This window comes from Gymnoscopelus microlampas (assembly GCF_963454915.1).
Source record: "Gymnoscopelus microlampas genome assembly, chromosome: 14".
NCBI classification, from domain to species: Eukaryota; Metazoa; Chordata; class Actinopteri; order Myctophiformes; family Myctophidae; genus Gymnoscopelus; species Gymnoscopelus microlampas.
Window position 1 is genome coordinate 25,063,526 of NC_139951.1, and position 24,881 is coordinate 25,088,406.

The window sequence follows — 24,881 nt, forward strand, 5'->3', positions numbered from 1 at the left end:
GTTGGATAGGACACTTACATATACAAGAGGGATAGCGACCTATAAATACATGTGTCACTGTGATAAGCCAGATTCCAATACCGAAAATCCGGCCACTAGCTCACTCCCAGACCTTCGAACCGGAAGTAGTCAAGTAGTCGCGGTCCAATTGTTCCTATCTGTCTTATTGGACAGATAGGACAGATAGGACACTTATATAGACAGGAGGGATATGACACTTACATAGACAGGACGGATAGGACAGGAGGGATAGGACACTTACACAGAATGAACGGAAGAGGACACTTACCCAGACAGGATGGATAGGACACTTACATATACAAGAGGGATAGCGACCTTCGCGACCTTCGAACCAACACAAGTCTTCTGGCGGAGAGTTGTGCTCCGAGGAGCACTTTTTCTAGTTATTATTATTATTATTATAAAAAAAAGTATATATATATATTTTTTCAAACATTCTTTTTTTTAAATATTTTTTTGACAGAAACAGTACAAAAAACTATGTATCGAGTGCTCGGATCCAATAAAACATATCTTTTGTTTGTTTTTATAACTTCATACATAGTTTTTTGTATTGGAATTTGTCCCTGTCAAATAAACATAAAAAAAAAATCAAATATTACTTTTCATATTTGAATATACATATTTTCCCAATATTCGAATAATATTCAAATATCGAATATTCTTTTGACAGCCCTACTGTCATCCTGGATACTCTCCTCTCTGAAACAAACTTATTGTTGTGTTGTGTAACAGTGTTGCTATAGCCATGGGCGTCATAGGGAGACACTGTCGAGATACTTTAAGCTTGTCGTTATTTTCTTTTTTTGTTACTAAGCTAACATGATTTCCTGTCCTCTCAGGCACGTCAACGGTGGCCTCTAAGTACGAGGAGCTGGAGTGTCTGTATGCAGCTGTGGGCAAAGTCATCTACGAGGGCCTCACCAATTATGAAAAAGCCACCAGCAGTGCCAACCCTACACAGCTTTTTGGTAAGATGCACTCAAACTGGCTTCAGCTCTTTTCAGTGGTTCCATGTCTTTCGCACACACACACACACACACACACACACACACACACACACACACACACACACACACACACACACACACACACACACACACACACACACACACACACACACACACACACACACACACACATACTGTAGAGATTCATGCATGCTTGCTGACACACACACAGACACACACATACCCTAATTCTTTTTCATACGTTTCGAGTCCCCTCTCAGTTCCTCTCAGCAATTAAGGCAGTGAGTGTGTGTCGTTAAAATGCGAGCCAATGGACTGGCTGGTTGGGCCGACATCTGGCCAGCTTAAACGGAGGCAACCGTCCGACAGTTAGTGAAAGCTGTCTGGGGGACAATAGCCGCCACACTCCCTCCACACCTCTCCCCTCTGCATTACCTCTGCTCTCCCAGATGTCGCAAATGTATTTATGGAAAGGGCTTATCTTTAACGCAACAGTAAAATTCTCATTTTACACTGACACAGACACTTTTTTATTAGGTTTTCCACCTCCCTCCCAAATGTGGAAATATAGCTCTCAGAGTAAAGGGCCCTCAAGGTGATAAATGGGTATTGGAGAGCAATCTAAAGGTAACGCTATTTGATACGCTTTCCCAAAATGGCAGCTGTGGTCAATAAAATGTCTTCGGTATCCCACTGTCCCAGAGAGCCACCAGTGTACATACTGTATACGCGTGTGCGTGCGCGTGTGTGTGTGTGTGCACGTATTTGAGTGTCTGTGTCTGTACTGTAGCAATGGCGTGATGCATTCGTCTGGACAGGGGCTGACATTTTAACATTTGTCTGGTCCCCTCCAGGGAGCTGGTACAGAGGGGGGGACATTACTCATACCTATCTAACTATCCCTGCCTTCTGACTCCTTCTGCAACTTCTGTTATAGTCCTTCTCACACAAACACACACACACACACACACAAAAATGCCCTTGTCGCGCAGCATGCGAGTGTGTGGGTGTGCGTGCACAGTGCCGTGCATGTGTATTACATTGCCCGATGGCGGTTTAAGTTCAAGCCCGGATCATTGGGTTTCTTATTTTCCCCCTTACATCTCTCCTCTCCTCTCCTCCCCCCCCCCCCCCCCCTCCCCTCCAGGAACCTTGATGATTCTGAAGTCTGCCTGCAGCTACAACTCCAGCTACATCGACCGCCTCATCTCGGTGTTCATGCGCTCTCTGCAGAAGATGGTCCGGGAGCACCTGAGCCCACAGCAGGCCAACCCCGGGGCCACGGAGACCAATACAGGTACACACACACACATACGGGATAGAGCAAGCTCACATAACAAGCATCGGTCGCCAATATGAACAGACATGAAATGACATGAAAAGGTACACACAGTGTGTAGGACGTTGATAGACATTAAAAATAAACTTAAAAAGTACATTTCTGCACAGACGATGACCTCTGCATCTATCTATATATGCACAGAATTTCTGTGAAACACACACACACCAGGGTTGCCAGGTCTGCTTATTACAATTTCCCCGCAAGATTTTATTTGAAAATAGCCGATCTACAAGTGTGTATTGCCGAGGTTTGAGAACCCCCAAGTGTATTGTGCTGAGTGGGAATTTGGTCGGATCAGAGTTGGCCCAGAACCGAAAATATATGTTTGTCTGATAATGGGTACTGCACTAAGTACTCGAGTGCAACAAGTAATATATAAGTGGAGGTGCATCTGGCCCAACGGGCATCATTCCCAACAGGCAATCTAGGAAATGGAGACGTATTATACAATTCTGGTTAGCATTTATTATAAAGCCATTGGTGTACAAATTGAGATTCCATTATTATTATTTTTGTCAAGACTTGCCCCTAAATGTGCTGTTTGATACAACATATTTAACCGAACTAGAAAACTTTAAATAAGTTTAGCAAAAAGCATCGAGATTAATTTAACATTTGAGCGGGCATTTCTGCTCGTTCCCCCTGTTTGTTACTGATGCTGCACACAACTATAAGGTGTTACTCAAACACTTTAACTTTCTCTATACAAATCTACACATGCATGCAGGACAAAATGGAGTAATCTGACACTTGCATACAAACGCACACACTCTCACTCACACACACACACACACACACACACACGCACACACACAAAAAGAGCATTCACTAATAACACGCTCCCACCTGAACCCTTTGCCCTCCAGCCCTCACACAGAAAGGCTTGCCCCCAATATTCCCCATTTCTCCCAGTAGATATGTTACCCCTATCTCCAGTGGGACTCGATTCACATTACTGCTCCCTGGCCTGTCCTTTTTAACCCAGTCCCTCACTAGACACTAACCCAGTCACCGTCAGTCATGAGTACACACACACTGCTGTCACAGTTCCCCTTATCCTGGGGAGGTTGCAGTTACAACAGGCTGCATTTACCAAGTAGGGTGGTCTGCGTACTTCCTCTGACCCTTACGTAACAAACGACTTACTGTGTGTGGGTTGGGATCAGTTGGTGCTGTGTGTGTGTGTGTGTGTGTGTGTACACATGCACGTGTTCTATGTGTGGTTGCAGTCTTACTTAAAGCGCATGCATTAGCAGAAAGATAAGACACACACACATTGACCCTCCCTGGACTTTCTAGTAGTACTCGGGTGTCTGTCCCGCCTATCGCTGTTGTCTGGCCCCACACAAAGGCTCCAGGGGCCCCCGTCGTCCAGTATCATTGGACCCCACAGCAGCAACTCTCAATAGCTTGTAGCGGTCAGAGTAGATCTTCTCCGCAGATAGACCGGTTTCACCGGGAATGTTCCTCGGCTCCTGTTCCCTTTGGACTGCATTGTGCGACCAGTCCCCCACTCCAGGATACACACATAGGTGCCTTGTGCTTGTCAGAACTCAGCCATGCTAAAGGCTTGGGTCTGCAAAGGGTTTGAAAGGTTAGGCTGTTGGGTGAAGAAGGACCTGCCCATGATTTTCCTTGGTCCCGTTCGATGGTTAGCGCAAGAGTGAGGTTGAAGTCTTAAGCAAGACTCCAAGTGAAACCAGTCAAACGATTGAGGCCTGATTTGTACTTGGTTACGTGCTGTGTCGTCCACTGAAAATAGCCGATCTGCGAGTTCACGTGTTGCGTCGGACCGTGTTGTGAGCTTGTAGATCTGCTAGTTTCAGTGCATGACATCAGTGTACAACTAAGTATAAATCAGGCTATAATTTTAATAGTTTATAGTTTTGACTTCTGGGTTCATCCTTCCAAAAGCTTTATTGGATGCAGTTTGTTTAGAAACATTTTCGGATGGTAATCTTTATTGATATTGAAAGCACTCCTTTCATAATGTTTGCCCTTTTTCAAAATGCCCAAAAGAAAACTACTACATGTTCAAGGTTAAATCATCTGCTATTCAATGTTGTAAAGATTTCTTTTTTTTACAGTAGTTTCGCTGTGTAGCCCGTTCTCAGATGATGACATTTTGTAGCCATTGAGTTAGTGGGCAGCATGTAGTCCTTGTTTCCTTCTCTGACCGGGGGTAATGGCTATAAGATACTATCGGGGCTTTAAATGACTCCCTAATGACTGTATCAGGAAACACACATTTGCCCTCCACTAGCTGCAATTATAGCCACTAAGGCTATCTGACCAACAAGATCCCGGTGTCCGTCCGACAATCTTAGTGTTTTATCCCACTCTCTGCCCATCGTCTCATTACCTAAGTGGATTAGGTGATCATGAGAGGGTTTTTAGGCTTGTTGGTCCTTCCATCCGTCCGCCACTTTGGTTCCAAAACAACATGATCTCTAAAACTACTGGATGGATGTCCATGGGATTTTCTGTGCACCCTCATGTTCCTCAGAGGATGAAACCTACAGATGGCCAAAATGCCCACTTGCATACAAGCTATTTAAAAATGAAATGGACAGATTGCCATGAAACGTAATGAACACACTCTTGCTCCTCTGTGGATGAACACTAACCTTACAAGTGACCGCATTATCTTGCCAGGCTGTCTAATAATGGAATAGGCAGATTGCAGGGTGAAGCCTACTGATTTTAGTGAGGCCGTGGCCTTACCTCTAGTAACTCTAGACTCTTGATTTTCCTTCCTTTATCGTAGTTGGCTGGTCTTTTGATGATCACCTTTCTCAGAATGTCACTGTGTCAAGAAGACTCCTGTTGTTGATGAGCTTTTAACACAGTGTCCAGTAGAATAGAGCATTTTGTCTTTTTTTTTTTTGTGCTGCCATTTAAGTTCCCATCCTGCTCCTGACTTTTAACCTTTGACCTTTTTGACCCCTGTGTGGCTGTAGTGACCAGTGAATTGGTGATGCTGAGCCTGGACCTGGTGAAGACGCGCCTGTCTGTGATGAGCATGGAGATGAGGAAGAACTTCATCCAGGTCATCCTCACCTCGCTGATTGAGAAGTCGCCGGACGCAAAGATCCTGCGTGCCGTCGTCAAGATCGTGGAGGAGTGGGTGAAAAATAATTCTCCCATGGCAGCAAACCAGGTGGGAGAAGGAGAGTAGAATAGAAGCTTTACTTTACTATACTATGAAAGTGACTAATTGACTGGAGTTGCCCCAGTGGTCTAGACTAGGTCCCCTTCCTTTCACCTCTACACCAATCTCTTTGCCAAAAATAGCCAATCTACAAGCTCACAGCGCTTATGAGCTTGTAGATCGATAGTTCTGTTGTTGCTGAATGTTCACCCCATAGTAGGGACGCTACATTTAATTTAAAAACAGACTAGATGTATTGAGTCAAATTCATACTGAATTACAAAGAATACAGGGATAACATTGTGGGGTTTCCAGTACATAGACCAGCTAATCTCCCATCAAGTGTTCAGATGGTTTGATAATGTAGTACGGTGGTGGCCTGTGGTTTACACAATAACTCCACACTCATCACACCTTTCAGTGACCTTTTGTGCGCTGAAAATTGTTACAAGGTAACAAGGTCTGACGTAAGGTTCACAATGGTCACTCAAGGTTTTGTATTTACTGGTATTTATTTACCTTCCCTTCTAACAGGTAGCATTGGATTTAATATTTCTCACTGCAGCTTAAGAAAGCAATAAAACCCTGCTGTAAATATATTGCTTATTTAGAGAGAGGTTGCCTTTATTTTGACAGTTAACTAAGAGACATTTTAAAATATCTGAGATACACCTCATCTGTTTGATGTTGTTCTGGATACAAGTGCCTGCTAAATGCCCGAATTGAAAAACTGGCATCCTCTTTAAGGCAAGACAAGTTTATATGTGCAGCACATTAAAGCAATAAGGCACTTCAAAGTGATTCACACAAAACATTAATCCACGGCATTAAGAAACGCATCATAAAATGACATTTGAATTCAATTGAATAAATAAAACAAATAAGATGATATAATGATAGTGCACAAACACTAATCATAAACGTTAGTAAAAGGGAGCTGCAAACAAATACAGTCTTCAGCTTTGATTTAAAAGAACTGAGATTTGTATCAAACCTGCTGTTTTGTGGGAGTTTGTTCCAGATATGTGTTGCAGGAAAACGCGTTTGCGACACTTTGAGCTTTACAATTTTCACCAAATGTTTGCCCCCAGAATAGGGACGCAAGGGTTCATGTGGTTAAGATGGGGAAGGAGGTGTCGTTCATGATCGATTCATTCAAAAGAACTAGTTAATTTGCTGCAAACGTGAACGAGCTCGTTCACTTTCTGAAACTGTTACTTTCTGAAACTGTTACGTTCACGTGCAACGTAAAGAAAACGCTCTCGCGATGGTGTTTAACACACATTATAAAACATACATTAACCACTTTAGCCCTATTTTATATTTGTACCTAGGCTATTTGAAAATACCAGATACAACGTGTCGTGATGCGACGCGTTGTGAGCTTGTAGATTGGCTATTTTTAAATATGTTAGTACTTTTACTTTTGGTACTTTAAGTATATTTTGATGCCAATACTTTTGTACTTTTACTCAAGTACATTTTGAACACTAGAAAACGGCGCTACTGAACGAGAACGTGAACGAATCATTTGAACGAATCATTGCCGTGAACGAAATCGTTCGTTCACTGAAATGAACTTTTTTCCCCACCACTATCAGCCACTAGTGAGAAATAAACTGATCATTGCAGCGTCTTTTTGCACTGCCACCCCCTCTAATCCCTCCCTCCTCTCACTCCTCCCTCCTTCCATCCAGATGCCTAACCTGCGTGAGAAGTCCATCCTGCTGGTAAAAATGATGACCTACATCGAGAAGCGCTTCCCGGATGACCTTGAGCTAAATGCCCAGTTCCTGGACCTCGTTAATTACGTCTACAGGTAAATTACCATCATTCATCACCACCGGGGGCCACACGATGCCACACACACACTCCCCGAACCCGTCTCTCTAGGCACACGGCCGGGGCGCACGGTTTGGAAATAAGGGGTCGAGAGCAGGAGGGAACACAATAAAGGAGGAATGTTGAGAGTCGGGGGGGGGGGGGGGGGGGGGTCAAGGGAATGGGTTAAAAACTCGAGGCTGGGAGGTTAAGTAACGGGGGGCTTATGGATAAAACAAGCATATAGGAGAAAACAATCTTGGGCATAGCAGCCAAAGTACAACGTCTCCTTTTATTTCCGATTACTTCACCTATTAAGACCTGAAGCCGATTCTACTAATGTCTTCTAAAATCCCAACAGTATTCTGAAAAACGAATGTTTCTATATCAGTGGTGCTCAAACTTTTTCATGTCAAGGACCCCCAAAATTACATGTATTTGGCCGCGGACCCCCATCTCAAAGTGTTTTGTTCCAGGGACCCCCAGAAGCAAAGATTTGAGTTAAAAATGTTTGCTTTAAAAGAATATAAATATATTAATTTGCACACATTTTCTCTATTTTTCGAAAATAGCAGATCTACAAGCTCATTGCGCGGCACTCGGTGCCGCGCAATGAGCTTGTATATCTACTATTTTTGAATAGCCAAAAGTGTAAAATAATGCTTTTTTTTTAGCTCAAATCTAAAAAATGACACAGATGCGTTCCAGGTCTTAATGGGTCAAAGAGAGGGAGAGTACTTAAAACGTGAAAGACAGAGTGTGTGTAGGTAAGTACTGTGCTACCTACACACGTTGAATGAACGTGAAACTAGATGTGAGGAGTGCACACAGGGTCCAGGAGGTCGCGGAGGGGAGGGCAGAGAGAGGGTACAGGTGGTCAGAGAGCACAAAGAGGAGGAGGAGGAGGGCAGATGGCTAGTGGGAGGGGAGAGTGCCAGGACTCTTCTATAAAGGTGAGCTCGGTGCCAGGACCCTCCCCAGCTGCTGACAGCAACCCCCAGTGGGGGAGGGGGGAGGAGACCCTGCTATTTGTCACAGCAACATCTAACTCTGTGGCACGTACCCGCTCGTGTGTACACACACACACACACACACACACACACACTTTTTCATCCATGCTCTAGTTCTCTCAAGCATACATCAGTGTCTGGGGGGTGCATAGCATACGCTACGCAACAATTCACCAGCTCTCTCTCACACTCTGTGTCTCTTTGACTCTTAATCTCCTGTAATCACATTCTCACTCACAATGATACTAACATCTTAAAGAACACACACACACACACACACACACACACACACACACACACACACACACACACACACACACACACACACACCTTCACACACACCTTCACACACATCCACTCATGAGTCATGCATCTGTTCAACTTAACACATTAAGTGCCAGAGTTTATTTATTAAAACAGGGTACATCTAGTGCCAGCGCTTCTTACCATGTACACTGATATGTCGCATGCTGTAGAAGCCACGACGAGGACGCGGATGTAAACGAAGGCTGCGTGCACGACTGTCGAGGGTCCCGTCTATCGCCTGGAACAATAATATTTCTGACGCGATTCTGCCATTGCAGAGTGATCGCCCATCGAAAACGGCTCGTTTCTACCACGTTAAAAAGAAATGGAGATATGAAGCTTTTTCTCAAGGCGTTAGAATGGGAGAGGACGAGAGGAAGTGTTTTTGTCAAAATAACCATGATTGATATCTAACAAAGACAATTAAGTGACATACTGTATCAGCTGTACAACAGCAACATCTCTGAAAGGGAAAGCAGGTGAATGTGTACCCATGGTAGTCTTGTCTTTACCCGTCTCTCCCTCCCTCTCCCTCTCTCGCTCTCACGCCCTTTCTCTCTCCCACATTGTACACATTCTCACCATCACTCCCTCCCTCCCCCCTTCCTTATGCTATGTGAATGGCCCCTGTGGGGCCTATTAACGGCAGAGTTGGGATGACCTGGGGGATGATGACATTGGTTATTAAGGTGTTTAATGTGCGGTTGTTAGTGTTTTACTGTCCCCACAGTCTTATCCCCATCAAAGTCACTTAATCCCCCCCTCCTCCCCCCATGCTGTAACTGCCAGCTCTCCTCGCTTCGCTGACCTTGACCGGCCCATGACACCGTCACATGTGTGTAATATGTGGTGCGGTTGTAACACCTATAACAATGTGTGAAAGATGTGACACTCTGTCTTTTGTCTGTGTTAAAAACGACACATGGGAAATAGGTTTGAATCGTTTATTTGCACATAAAATTAAATTACCAGCGTTTTAAAAGTGCAGTGATAAAAACAGTAGCATAAAAGGATGAGAAACTAATTAGTAATTTGCTCATCTGAGATTTGAAAAAGAAATACCAGGGGGGTTATAAAAACATCTGAAAGCACGGAAAAGAATTGACCCGAACGTTTGAAGGCAAGCAAATGGGGGGGGGAGTTACAGAATCTATTAAGTGTAAATGAATATTCTTTTTCCATTTCAGGGACGAGAGCCTCTCAGGAAGTGACATCACGTCCAAGCTGGAGCCGGCCTTCCTGTCGGGGCTTCGCTGCGCCCAGCCGCTGATCAGAGCCAAGTTCTTTGAGGTGTTCGATTCCTCCATGAAGCGGCGCGTCTACGAGAGGCTGCTGTACATCTGTTGCTCGCAGAACTGGGAGGCCATGGGAAGCCACTTCTGGATCAAACAGTGCATAGAGGTACAGTAGTGGAGGGAGAGAAGTAGAGGCCGACCATTTTTCAGATAAAAAAAAAAGATACTTTAGTCCAAACATGTTAACACTAAATCATTCAGTTTACTTCCATAATAATAATAATTTTCACATGTTGTATGTCTCTGTTATTAACAGACATTTCGACCCATTCTTTTTTCTTTTTTTTCGCATGTAAAACCCCTTCACCTATACAGAAAGTAAAAATAAAAGGAATAAACTATATTAACTCTCTGAGTGCCAGAATTATTTCTGGCAGTTTTTTTTCTTTTCCTTCAAAGTAAAAAAAAAATTGCTTAGGGCATACAGAGATACAGCCTTTTTCAGTTATAAGTTAAACAAGGAGTGGAGGGAGCTGCAAATCTTCAGATAATGATATCTTGGGTTCTGAACATTTAAAAAAAAAATAATAATAAATAAATATCGGGACTCATGGGCAGCATAGTTACCAAAACCGATTCAAATAATGACTGATATATCGGTCAGGCTCTAGAATAAAGTGCTCCTGGAATTCACATGAATTACATAGTTCGTAGTGGAAGGTGTTCTTTCATTGTCAGACGGGGGGTGTCAATTCATGCTGCATGACGAAAGGCGTGTAGAGTTTTAAAAATTGTTTCAACTCAAATGGAACGCGTTCACAATTCCACAATAATGAGGGCTTTTTATTCCAAAGTGAAGTGTGCTTTAAAAGCAAGAGTGCCTTAGAGTTATCTAGTGTTGAGTGTGGTGACAACGTGATCTGTCACTTTAATCCTTTTTAGTCCCCTTCAGAAATAATGAAGTCTTGACTTTTATTCTGCATTGAAAAAAAAGAAAGAAAGGTTTGTTGATCCTTTGTGTCATCTTTGTCTTGGCTATTTAACTTTGCCTCTTACCTCAGTTGACTTTTTTCTGTGTCTCACTATAGCTGCTGCTGGCTGTGTGCGAACGCAACACCATCATTGGCACCAGCTGCCAGGGCTCCATGCTGCCGTCCATCACCAACGTCATCAACCTGGCCGACAGCCATGACCGCGCCGCGTTCGCCATGGCAACGCACGTCAAGCAGGAGCCGCGCGAGCGGGAGAACAGCGAGACCAAAGAGGAGGTGGGTGGAAGGCAGGAGGCACACACACACACACACACACACACACACACACACACACACACACACGAGGACACACACAAGTACCAGTGTGCATAGGGAGAGAAACGTGCCTTCTCACATAGATGAGCATGTTCTCCCACTATGAGTGCCCGTCCACGCCACGCTCAGTGTGCGACTATGGGCCACGTGAGCACTTTAAACATATGCATCAGCTATTTGAAAATAGCCGATCTACAAGCTCACAACGCGTCGCGATGCGACGCGTTGTGAGCTTGTAGATCCGCTATTTTCAAATAAAATCGTGCGGGGAAATTATAATAAGCAGATCTGGCAACCCTGACGAGGACACACATACACACGTACTGTACCAGTGTGCATAGGGAGAAACGTGCCTCACATAGATGAGCATGTTCTCCCACTATGAGTGCCCGTCCATGCCACGGCCCTCTCCAGTGAAGACGGTGAAGATGAGTGCTCTCTCATGGCTAGTGGTTCTCTCATCTCCCCTGTGACACGTGTGTCAGTTTTCAGCCCCTGTTCTTCCCACCTCCCAAATGCTGTTGAAAGCATATTTAATTCATGTAGAGTGCCCTTCCTCTAAAACGAATATGGAAACATGGGGGGGAAAATGTCAAAGCTGTCGTAATGGAGATATGTTTTCTCTCTCGTTTCCTCCTCCACTCTCTCCAGGATGTGGAGATAGACATAGAGTTGGCGCCGGGTGACCAGACGGCCATCCCCAAGACCAAGGAGCAGGCGGAGAGGGACGCCGGCAACCAGCTGCACATGCTCACCAACCGCCACGACAAGTTCCTGGACTCGCTGAGGGAGGTCAAGGTATGCCAGGGCCGTCATAGAATCAACAGTGGCCTGACACCCCTTAATTCAACATTCTAAGAGATTAACAACGTTTTGTGTTCAATCTCATTATACAAGCGTAAACGTCTTGGGTTTCGGTCCCTCGACATGAAAAAGGCAATAAAATAACAATGGTAAAAATGGTAAATAACGAAAAAGGAATAAAATATAATCCAATAACAACTGCACAATTGTTTGCTGCCGTGTGCATGGGTCCTACCCAGTGTTGCCAGATTCTGTGAGAGAAACAAGCAACCAGGTCTAGGAAAACCAGCCCAAAAGAAGCGACTATGGGCCATATGAGCACTTTAACATATACATCAGCTATTTGAAAATAGCAGATCTACAAGCTTGCGACGTGTTGTGAGCTTTTAGATTGGCTATTTTCAAATTTAATGTTGCGGGGAAATTATAATAAGCAGATCTGGCAACCCTGGTCCTACCTCATATATACAGTATGTGTATGTACATGTATTTTATTGTGTCGGTGCCCATCTGTGTGGGATGTGTTTAAAATATAACTTTGGGGTGTATAGGTTCTGCCTTTATACATGTCATTTTTTTTGCTTGTTTGTGTGCGATTGTGTATTCACAGCTGCCTCTTGAGTGTGTGTGCATGTTAGAGGCAGACAGGCAACAATCCGTTAAGCCTGGGTCGCCTGGTGGGAAAAATCTGTCCCAGAGCCCGCTGGTCCGGAACATGGAGCACAGGGCGGGGGACTGAAATCTGTTTTGACTCGTGACAGTTTAATGTAGCACCGCCGGAGAAAATGTTAATGAACTCTTGGGGTCCTTATCAAGGACCCTGGATAATAAACACCTCTGAGACCAAATGGAAGGAAAAGCTTTAAGGCACCAGAAGACAGGCATATGTGGCTCATCATCACCATGGTGATGAAAAACAAGCGAAGAAGGTTTTATATCTATATTCAACATAGTCATAGCCAAACAGCTTGTTATCAGAAGTGCTAACAAATTGTTTAGTGTTGATAAACAGGAAATGGTTTGTTCTGGAGATAATGGTCTTATTTAATGGCAAGTCGGGTACATAACAGTACGGTACGTGGGGAGTACAGTCATACAGTATCACAATGACGAATGCTTTAATTAAGTGTTTAAAATAGCTGCCATATTTTGACACGACTGTCCCTGGATATGATCTTTCCTCTACATGTATTATGACAGTTACCGGTGGTCCTGTCTTTGTAATGCCTTTAATATTTTGTGCACAACCAAACTGTAGCTTTAAAATGCAAGTTTGCAACTTTATGTAACTGATGCAGACAGTGTTTTGAAAACTGTCAACCCCCCTGCGTTCCCACATCCCCACCATCTTCTGCTCCTATATGTTTATTCTAGTTTTACAGTTCTATCCAGCTCTTTTCTTATTTTTGGCATCAGATAGCCTACTTGCAGGAGTCCATCGTTGGTGAGAAAACGCTTGCACAACATTTTTCTCTGTGTGCATTATTATATGAATTCCCAATTGATTTGATTGGTTCAGGGCGTGTATGACTAATTTGTTTTGTAAAGAGAGATGAAAATAAACATGGCCCAAGCTGAACAGCCCCGCTGGAAAACTGGCCAAACGGTGGCAATAGAGGAAAAGCCTAAATCAGTTGGATTCATCCTAGAATCCTATTAGATAGCTTGGGGTGTGGTGGGGGGTAAAGGCCAGGGTATGGGGGGGTTATGTTGGGGGTGCCTGGGCCAGTGGGGGGAGGGGTTCACGTAGGATGGGGCCAAATGCCCGCAGGGCGCTTTTTTGTAGTCTTATTAAAAACAGGAAGGTGCAGGTGTGACTCCATGCCTTGTGTTGAAAAGTTGAGAATATTTGACCTCATTCGTGTCTAAAAGAAACACTAGAAAAACGTGACACGCCACTGATGGTGGCACTAGCGTATAGGGTAAATGGTCCCTCAAATAGTTAGGGTTCAACTTCTGGGCAATGTACTCAACAAGCTTCTTTAGATTGCAAACAACTTATTTTGAGATACTGTAACTTGTTTGCACATAGAAAGTTGGGGCTGAGCATGGCGCTAGAGGAAAGGCCATGGGGTCATCAAAATCCGAGATAAATTGGCACAGCTGGGCTAATCTCAACCCAACATCCACTCTGTTCTATTGAAGCACAAGTAAAATGCCAAGCTTTAGTCTTTGCTGCCTATTCTAAGGTTAGGACATTCTGTCCATAGAATGTACTGCAATGTTTGAGAGACTGGTCTCATGTGAATAGGGTTCCTAATTATTCAGATAAAAGTAAGCGTCATTAATATCCCTTCATATTTTTCATCTCAAGTTTGCCCTTATTAAGCATTCGTGTTTTCCTTGTGTTTTTTTTTACCATTCTTTGACAGACGGGGGCGCTCCTCAATGCCCTGGTACAGCTGTGTCACATCTCTACACCTCTGGCAGAGAGGACGTGGGTCCAACTCTTCCCTCGTCTCTGGAAGATCCTCTCCGACAGACAGCAGCATGTGAGTAAACTAAGTCACTCGCCACAGCCTCGTTCCACCTGCTTCTAGAGAATCTCTCCTTTTGAGCCTTTATTGTCGTTACGGCTACAATGGTAATGCCTATTATTTTTACTAGATACTCTGATCACAATTGGCATTATTAATAATGAATTAGAGTTAACTAAGTTAATTAAGTTCGAACTTAGCTTGGAATAAATGTATTCTATTTTTGTATATCACATTAAAGGTAGGGTAAGTGATATTTTTGGGTAAATGTATTTTTGTTAAAAGGTTAAAGTACTATATTCTGATAGTAATCATTGCTACAGAGCATTTGTTCGGTCACAGCGGTCTCTCCAGCTCTTTAGTAAACAGAATATAGTATATTTTCAGGTAGGTGACAACATGTAAGCCAATCAGGAGAGGGCACTGAAAATGCATTTTCTGTTTAATAAAGAGCTGGAGAGACATGGGAGACTCCTTTTACTAAACAAACACTCTATAGCAATGAATACTATCAGAATATAGAGCTATTTAACACTTATTTTAACAAAAGTAAATCACTTACCCTACCTTTTTAAGTTGCTTCAACTGCAGTAGGCATTGTAAAGTAAATGTTTCAATGTAGCTAATATTCCAGTATTATACTTGAATTTGTTGTGTAAACTAAAATCACAATATACGTGTTTGCACAATTAATTAATTGTGCTGTGGAGGAAGAAACAGCGAGACAGGAGACGTAGGCACGTTGAGGTAGTTTACTTAAAACACCGTGAGCAGTACATACAGTTCATTCATTCACTGCGAGCAGCATAACAACATCACATTAACCCGGAACCGGAAGTGTCTATATTCCCTCGAGCCTCGCTCTTAAAGGGACAAGCCCTCTTTGGTGAATGTCTCTCAATGTCTCTTTATGTGGGTCACCACACAGGCCCCCCCAGAATTCACCAATACAAAAAGTGCAACCACATAATTAGTCAACGTGGTGGGGGACGGATCAAGCGGCCGAATCGACTGCGCTTAACAGGAGGGGAATCGTGGGCAAGAAGTGGCCCCTTCCCTGCCACGGAAGGGGCCAGGGCAGGGACAGAGGTGGGGGCTGAAAGCGGAGGGCGCCCCCGCCGCGGGGGTAGGGCCAACTGAACTGGCTGGTCCTGGTCCAAGTGAGCAGGCTTCAGACGGTCTATAGTGACCCGCTCTGGCCTGCCCCCCATGTCCACAACAAAGTTTTTAGCGCCCGCCTCCAGGACCCGGAAGGGCCCGTCATAAGGGGGCTGCAGCGGAGTTCGATGGCTGTCGTGCCGGATGAAGACGTACTTCGCCGATGGCAGGTCCCTGGGGACGTAGGACTGGGGGAGGCAGTGGCGAGATGTCGGAATGGGAATAAGGGCCTCAGCAACGCCCCGGGACATAGTTCGATGTGAGGCGGCCGACCAGGGAGCCGTGGCATCCGGAAGAAACTCCCCCGGGACCCGCAGTGGCTGGCCGTACACCAGCTCGGCGGACGAGGCCTGGAGGTCCTCTTTGGGGGCCGAGCGAAGACCGAGCATGACCCACGGGAGGCGGTCAACCCAGTCGCTATCCGTAAGGCCGGCCCGAAGAGCGGCCTTCATGTCCCTATGGAACCGTTCACAAAGTCCATTGCCCTGCGGGTTGTACGCCGTAGTGCGGTGGATCTTCACCCCCAGGTGCTCAGCCACCGCACTCCAGAGCTCCGAAGTAAACTGGGGGCCCCTGTCGCTCGTGATGTCCCCTGGTGTGCCGAAGCGGGCCACCCAGCACCCGATGAACGCCCGAGCCACCTCCGCCGCCGTAGTGGAGGACAGTGGAACAGCCTCCGGCCATCTGGTGGTCCTGTCCACCATGGTGAAGAGGTGAGTATATCCGTGGGAGGGGGGCAGTGGGCCCACCAGGTCCACATTCACATGATCGAACCGCCTCTCTGGCACTATAAACGGTGCCAAAGGGGCTTTAGTATGACGGTGCACCTTGGCCCCAAACCTAGCGTGGTAATAGCAAAGCCCGTCGTCGGGTTGGCGTCGGGCTGTCACCGCAGCCGCGGTGTCTGTATAGTCCTCCAGGGATGGAGTTGAGGAGTCCTGGTGGGGCAGCAGCGCATGGACAAACTGCTGCCGGTTGGCCAAGAATACCCTGTCTGCTTCTGCAGCCAGACCTCGATAGTCCTTGGTGGAGGAGAGGGGGGAACTGGCTAATGCTGTGCGCACCGGCACCGGAAGCTGCCGCAGAAAAAGATGAGTAAACAGAAAGGAAGGATCAGCTGCTCCTAGCACAGCTAGCATCTTCTCCATTAACTCAGACGGTCTGCGATCGCCGAGGCCGTTGAGGGATAGCAAGTGATCTGCTTTCTCCAGTTCTGATAGCTCGTACAGCTTCAGAAGGAACGTCTTTAGTGCCTCGTACTTGCCGGCTGCTGGTGGATCCTCCAATAGCATCATCGCTCGCGCCGTCGTCGGAGCATCCAACGCCGCTACAACGTGGAAGTATTTCGTTATATCCTGTGTTATTCCTCTCAGCTGGAACTGGGCTTCGATGTGCTGAAACCACGGACGCGGATTATGCTGCCAAAAGTCGGGCAGCTTGATGGTGGCGGCATATATATTAGCCTGAACGTTAGCCGCGGCGTTAGCTCCGTTCGGTGCGGGAGCTACTGCGTGCAATGCGGGGGCGTCGTCGTCGGACATGTTCGTTTTTTCACAGGGTCACCAATGTGGAGGAAGAAACAGCGAGACAGGAGACGTAGGCACGTTGAGGTAGTTTACTTAAAACACCGTGAGCAGTACATACAGTTCATTCATTCACTGCGAGCAGCATAACAACATCACATTAACCCGGAACCGGAAGTGTCTATATTCCCTCGAGCCTCGCTCTTAAAGGGACAAGCCCTCTTTGGTGAATGTCTCTCAATGTCTCTTTATGTGGGTCACCACAGTGCAATGCTTCTTCTGATGTAAGTATGGTATGTAAACTGACACGGTACTAGTGCTTTAGATTTAGTGAGCACGTCACTGAGTGAATAGGGAGTCTACAGTATAGTACATATCTAGGAGGTGCTCAAGCGTGTGAAACGGAACAAGAAACAGTGATGGTAAAGAACAAACTACGATCACCTAGGAGAGTGTCAAAAAAGGGGCAACCCAATTGGCCGAATGGTTTGGACCCATATGTAACACGGGCGCAAAATTCCTCTTCATGGTGTCCCCGGTTCCACTCCCAGCTTGCCGCACTATTTGCTTTGTATGATTCCCCTGCTCTCTGTCCGCATTTCCTGTCTCTCTTCGTCGCTATCGAAATGCCAGGGGAAAAAAAACTAAAACAAAGAAGAAAAGGGGTAAAAAATGGGCAGCTCTAACCCATTAAGACCTGGAACGCATCTGTGTCACTTTAGATTTCTTTGGCTATTCAAAAATAGCAGATATACAAGCTCATAGCGCGGCACCGATTGCTGCGCTATGAGCTTGTAGATCTGCTATTTTTGAAAAATCGTAGGATTTAGAAAACATTTTTACGAATCACCTCAGGTCTTAATGGGCTAATTTGTTCCCATTTCCTGGAGAAAGGTAGCTTACCTGGGGGATCTTACTGACAGAAGGTCAGCAGTACACAGACAGGTCAGACAGCAGCGCCCATGTGACTCATCTCCGGTCCCTGTCTTCATCAGTCATCCAAACCGACCATCGCACTTCCCTGACACGGGTCATTGGCCCTGGGCTGACCTGGCCCGGTCTCAGTACACACGCATGCACACGCACACTCTCACTAGCATGCCATGAATGCACACACACACACACACCCGTGAATACACTCTTGTCTTACAGAGTCTGGTTTGACTTTGCAGACAGCAGTTTTGCTCATACACTGAGCGTGCACGTGGGTACACACACACATTCTATTTCCAGGTATTTTTTGGACATTTATTCAGCATCTATATCTGACATACAGTACACACATGCATACACTTCCCTTCTCGTGTATCTTATCACTGGTGCAAGAAAGAAGACTAACTCTGACCTTGGCAATCCCTTTTCCATCAGAAAAATGCGCAATTCCACTTAACCCATTAAGACCTGGAACTGTGTCATTTTTAGATTTGAGCTAAAAAAGCATTATTTTACACTTTGGGCTATTCAAAAATAGCAGATATACAAGCTCATAGCGCGGCACCAAGTGCCGCGCTACGAGCTTGTAGATCTGCTATTTTTGAAAAATCGTAAAAATGTGTGCAAATATTTGAATATATTTTTAAAGCGAACATTTTTAACTCAAATCTTTGCTTCTGGGGGTCCCTGGAACAAACTGTTTTGATGGGGGTCCGTGGCCAAATAAATATAATTTTGGGGGTCCTTGACATGAAAAAGATTGAGCACCACTGATATAGAAATATACGTTTTTCAGAATACTGTTGGGATTTAGGAGACATGTAGAATCGGCTTCAGGTCTCAATGGGTTAATGAGGACAGATTAATTTATGTTAAATACCGAAGCGTTAGCCCAGCGGGGGGAAAAAGTTAACGAGTTTAACGAACCAGATGCCTGGATTATTTAGAAGCACGTAAGAAAGGCCCTGATTTTGAAGTGATTCTGCCATTAAAACTCTGAAAAGTACCGGAAATAGAAAAAGATGATGTCTTAATTAAGTTTTCACACTGCGACAGGCTCTGAGGCACGAGCGCGTTAATTCCCCAATACATATCTGACCCCATGGCATTTCAGGACACGGCTGCAGGAAATCAATTTATGGAGTAAATAGAGTGATTACAGATTTGCTCGGGCCGCTATGTGGGCAGGCTGATAATTCCATGGGAAAGCAAGACGGGATGGGAATTTTTTTCCCCCCCATTAGCTCGGCATTGGTTGACACATAAGGCCTCGCTCACCGCCCACCAAATTAAAGCAAATTTGTTTACTGCTCTTCACGCTAATATTGAGCCAGCGGAAACGATATTCATCACAGTCAGCATCGTTTTATTTTTCTGTGTGCCGCGGTGCCAGTCATTCAAGATTGCACAAACGCGACCGCAGATTGCCTGCTCTTTCTCCCTCTTCCGTCTCTCTTTTCTCTTATTTGCACGAGCCTCTCGCATGTTTCCCCCCCCCCCCCCACCTACTGTCCCCATGCATCTTCTCAGCTCTCCCCTTTCCTGGAATAAGGCATTGTGTTGCATCCCTTGAATGAAACATCGATACACCGCAGTTAAAGTTAAGCTGGGTGGTCGGTGATACCGCGGTAGCCATTGCAGAAGTCGCCCTTCATGCATTTATAATGATATCTTAGGTCCATTAATGCTGCCGACAGTTATTTCCTTCTTAAATGGTGTTCAAGTACAATCAAACTTGTACACTGAAACGGTTATTTTTGCATTTTCACAAATGTTCAAAAACTAGTCCATAACCCAGGAATGTACACAACCAAACTGCGTGCAAAATTGGGTCTGCAACCGCAACTGTCCCATAGCCCCACTAAGGTGAAAAATGCACGAAAGAGACTACATGTTTAAATGTCCCCGTCCACCGATTGGTTATGTCATTGTAACAGGCCGAGTGACAGTTTTGTAATTAAAACTTGTGCATTTAAATCAAAGTCCTTTATAACTCTGAACCAGATTCAAGATGTTCATTGTCACAAGGATGTACAAGTACATGCACTGTGAAAAACAGAAACAAGGTTGGGGGTGCTCCATAATACACATAAATAAAATAAAAAACAGTACATAAATAGCAATACTAAACTTATCTAAAAGGTTAAAAACTGCTTAAAAACACAGATCAGCATACAAGACCGTAATACCACAGAACATGTTCATCGTTCATAGACTTATTTAGTCTTACAGCCTGGGGGAGAAAACTGTTCGTCAGTCTGCTTGTGCTGGCACTCTCTCTCTCTGCTGGCGTTCTCTCTGGCATTGTGTGTGTGTATAGCTGCTCCTGTCACCCCCCCATGTATCCACATGTATATTCTGGTGTCTGAAAAGGGATCAAAATGTCCTGTCGCTCCCAACCTCTTATTATAGTAAAACTGCAGTATTAAATTCAGGAAGCCTGCAGTAAAAAAGAGAGACTTCTCTAAAGACTATACTGTATCTGTACCTCTCTCCCTCCTCTGATACCAGGCTCTGTCAGGGGAAATGAGCCCGTTCCTGTGCAGTGGCAGCCACCAGGCCCAGCGGGACTGCCAGCCCAGTGCCCTCAACTGCTTCGTGGAGGCCATGTCCCAGTGCGTGCCTCCCATTCCCATCCGGCCCTGCGTGCTCAAGTACCTGGGGAAGACTCACAACCTGTGGCTGCGCTCGACGCTCATGCTGGAGCAGCAGGCCTTCGAGAAGGGCCTCAGCTTGCACAGCAAGCCCAAGCAGAGCACGGAATTCTACGAGCAGGAGAGCATCACGCCGCCGCAGCAGGTAAGGGATGGTGGTGAACGATGGTGATGGTTGGTTTGAAGCTAAAAGCATAAATTCCTGGATTTGTTTTTGTTTCAAATACTCATTAGCGGCACTGATGATTTCGTCGACTAAAACTATGACGGAAATTCTTCGTCGACTACCTTTTTTCACTGACGAAAACGAAATAAAAACAAGCTACGATGACAAAAACTATGACTTAATATATTGACGATTTCGTCAACAAATAAAAACTAGACTAAAATGTTAGTGAGGGACTAGTGGAGAAGAGATCCAGTAGAACTAAAAGACAAGTAATTTTATGTTTGGTTGTGCTCGGGTGTTGCGCTCTGAAAATAGCCGATCTACAAGCTCACAACGCGTCGCAGCGCGACGTGTTGTGAGCTTGTAGATCGGCTATTTTCAGCATGCAAACAAGTGTAAAATCAAGCATTACGACGCCATCAAAGCACCGCCAAAATACATTTTAGTCGACTAAATCAACTGTTGATTTAGTCGACTAAAACTAGACAAACTCTAAAACATTTCAGATGACTAAAACTAAATGGAATTTTATTCAAAAGACTATGACTAAAACTAAATCAAAATTTGCTCTCAAAATCAACACTGATTAGAGGTCTCTCCAGGCACTTGCTAAGACAGAAGCTTAGTGGTGTTTCCTCTTGGGACTCTGAGCCATGGACTGTTACAGTAAGTTAGAAGATTCTGAATCTCTCGAAAAATTATCTCCACCAAACAGTTGTTTGTCTGCCACACTTAAAAAGGCCTTGCCTGATTTCCTGTATGACATCGACTTTGTTCTACCTTTACTCATTATTTTTCAGTTTGATGGCATACTCTACCCTACTGTACATGCTGTATAGGATATTCTGATACTGTTTCAATGAGATTCTAATACTGTTTCAATTCCTAAGTATCCAAAACTGTTTCAGTAGGCCAAGGGATTCTAATACGGTTTCAATTTGGGATTCTAATACAGTTCCTCTAGCCTCTTACACTGCCTGTTCAAGGCCGTAATGTTGCTTCATCATGTCGCCTCGTAAAAGCTGTGTACGTTAAGGAGACAGATTTGGGGGGGCAGGGCTCATTTTCATGCCACCTTTGGGTTGGCAAGGTAGTCACAGAGCCTAAACAACGTCTGCATAAAAAGTACAGCCGGCATGGCAGGACAGGGATGTAAAGTTTAACTCCTGCTTCTCTCCAATGCAAGTCTGATCGCACAAACACATTGCTCACACGAATGCACTATTTTAATGTTATACATCATGTACACATGTTGTCTCTCTCTCCCACACAAACACACATTAGTGATGGTCTCTCTTTTTAATGAGAAATAGCCAGTCCTGACCCTACAGTGCGCAACAGCAATTGTTACTCTAAATCAATAGGCTTAGTTTAAATAAACCCAAAAATATTTTGTACATGTATGAAGTCTACCGACAGCTGTGTGTGCCCGAGCGTGTAGCAGAGAAAGAGAGACAGCTTGAGAAAGAACGAGAGAAAGGGAGACCTTTTGACAAAAACGGAGGTTATACAACTCGGCATGCTCTACTTATTTGGTAGCTTGGTGAAGGAAAACGTTTCAGCACCGGAGCTTCTGAGGCTGCAGTCTGCTGCATCATCAGTCTATTATGTGTCAGTATTTTGTGAAATAAATGCATGGGATACACAGTAGTTGTAAATTAATAAAACCGCTGTCAAACAGTACTAGACGACGCTGACACTGTTGTGCACACCTCTGATTCCACAACGCCGGCATCCTATATGAAATCACACACAGAGGTGTCTTTGTTTGGTTCTGTGTTAAAAAAAAGCCGGCATAACTCCTCTTAATGCCATTACTGTGGGAAGTGGCTATAAAAGTGGCTTCTGTTTCCATGGGGGATTCTAAATGCTTGTCCTCTGTTTCAATAGGAGATTCTAATGCCGTTTTATTGTTCTAACAGGAGATATTGGACTCTCTGGCAGAGCTGTACTCCCTGCTGCAGGAGGAGGACATGTGGGCAGGCCTTTGGCAGAAGAGGTGCAAGTTCCCAGAGACGGCCACAGCCATCGCCTATGAACAGCATGGCTTCTTTGAGCAGGTGATTGTTTAGTTTAGTTTATTTCGATCCACATCAACATTATCACAAAACATAACACACTGTAATTCAATATTTCATACTGTTTGATCGAAAAGGCATAGGCTGAAGCTCATAGCTTATTTATGCCTTTTGCTTGTTTAGTTTAGTTAAAGTTTAGTTTAGTTTAGTGAGAGTTCACTTCAAGCAGACATCAGAGACAATTCTGTCCCTGTAAATGTCTCTTCTTGAATAATATATATATATTTCTGTTCATTTCTGATATTCAAATGAATAAGCACAGCACATTGTAATAGCATCTGTATATCCCTACTGAAATAAACATTCATACATTCTGAACAAAATCATAACACCATGAAAACAAGATCTGGATGACATGGAATTTTAAAAATGAAAAAGACTTTAAGAAGAAATCCATTTCAATTTGAGTTGAATTGTCAAATATTCCAAGAGGATCTCTTCCCATATAAACTCAAGCCGTGTGTTAGCTCTCTTACCCCAAATCTGTCTCTCTCTGTCTCCCCCTCTCCTTCCCTCGCTCCCTCCATTCTTCAGGCCCAGGAGAGCTATGAGAGGGCCATGGAGAAAGCCAGGAAGGACCACGAGAGGAGTAACGCCTCCCCGGCCATCTTCCCTGAATACCAGCTCTGGGAGGACCACTGGATACGGTATACGGCCTCTTATTACAACAGTGTACAGCACTAGTGTTGATTTTGACAGCAAATTTTGATTCAGTTTTAGTCATAGTCTTTTGAATCAAATTCCATTTAGTTTGAGTCATATTTTAGTCATCTGAAATGTTTCAGTTTTTGTCTAGTTTTAGTCGACTAGATATCGTATGATTATAGTAGACTAAATCTACAGTTGATTTAGTCGACTAAAATGTATTTTGTCGGGGCCTTGATGGCGTCGTAATGGCTGATTTTACACTTGGTTGCATGCTGAAAATAGCCGATCTACAATGTGAGCTTGTAGATCTGCTATTTTCAGAGAGCAACCAAACATAAAATGACTTGTCTTTTAGTTCTACTGGATCTCTTCTCCACTCGTCCCTCACTAACATTTTAGTCCAGTTTTTATTTGTTGCCAAAATTGTCAATATATTTAGTCTTTTTTTAGTCATAATAACTTTATATAACGTTTTTATTTAGTTTTCGTCAGTGAAAAAAGGTAGTTGACAAACATTTTTTTGTCATAGTTTTAGTCGACGAAATCAACAGTGTACAGCACACATGTGTACGAGTGAAAAAAAAAAACTAAACCGAGCAAGATGATGAGCAATCAAATAGGTCACCTGGGTAATGAATCTCTAAATGACAGCGGAGCGCACCGTGGTGGGAAATGGTGGAGAAAAATTGCCATCTGTTAGCAATCTCTCTCTCTCTCTCTCTCGCAGCTGTTCCAAGGAGCTGAACCAATGGGAGCCGCTGACGGAGTACGGTCAGTCTAAAGGCCATTCCAACCCTTACCTGGTGCTGGAGTGTGCGTGGAGGGTCTCCAATTGGGCTGCCATGAAGGAGGCTCTCGTACAGGTGAGTGAGAGGGAGTCTGCTGCACTGCTATGCTGAGCGATGTAGCTTGAATGTGCCATTATGGTCTTGATTTGATCACTAACATCGTTTGCTTTGAATTTCATTAATTGTGCTATTCAGTGATGTTCTGGAACTCCATGATTTAAAAGTGGGTCATGAATTTTCTGAATAACGCAGGCTAAAGGACAAGTCATAGACATATAGTAGAGGATTTTTCAGTACCGTAGGTTGTTGAAGAATGCAGTGAAGCAAAGAATATTATATTTTGAATGTTGTTCTCAAAATGGATTTTTTTTCACATGATTTTCTTTTTTATTAATATTAAAATACACAGGGGAATTCAGCCCAAATAGGCTATGTATAAATACATGCACACAAAGAGACTCAATAGCACACACACAAACTCACTC

General features: G+C 44.4%; 1 protein-coding gene across 8 annotated transcripts in view; it reads left to right on the top strand.

Annotated features, from left to right (window-relative positions):
• trrap (transformation/transcription domain-associated protein) overlaps window positions 1-24,881 on the top strand; it is a 145,672-nt gene that overhangs the window by 60,494 nt on the left and 60,297 nt on the right. For all 8 annotated transcript variants that reach the window (XR_014602266.1, XM_084078675.1, XM_084078678.1 and 5 more), the window contains 12 exons: window positions 864-992; window positions 2,140-2,289; window positions 5,295-5,494; window positions 7,183-7,304; window positions 9,810-10,023; window positions 10,946-11,125; window positions 11,816-11,962; window positions 14,341-14,460; window positions 20,571-20,858; window positions 22,805-22,942; window positions 23,495-23,607; window positions 24,336-24,471. Coding sequence is in view for 7 of the 8 variants with exons in the window: in XM_084078675.1 (XP_083934801.1) it covers window positions 864-992; window positions 2,140-2,289; window positions 5,295-5,494; window positions 7,183-7,304; window positions 9,810-10,023; window positions 10,946-11,125; window positions 11,816-11,962; window positions 14,341-14,460; window positions 20,571-20,858; window positions 22,805-22,942; window positions 23,495-23,607; window positions 24,336-24,471 (1,937 nt within the window). In the remaining variant the exon portion in view is untranslated. The remainder of the gene's footprint in view (window positions 1-863; window positions 993-2,139; window positions 2,290-5,294; window positions 5,495-7,182; window positions 7,305-9,809; window positions 10,024-10,945; window positions 11,126-11,815; window positions 11,963-14,340; window positions 14,461-20,570; window positions 20,859-22,804; window positions 22,943-23,494; window positions 23,608-24,335; window positions 24,472-24,881) is intronic.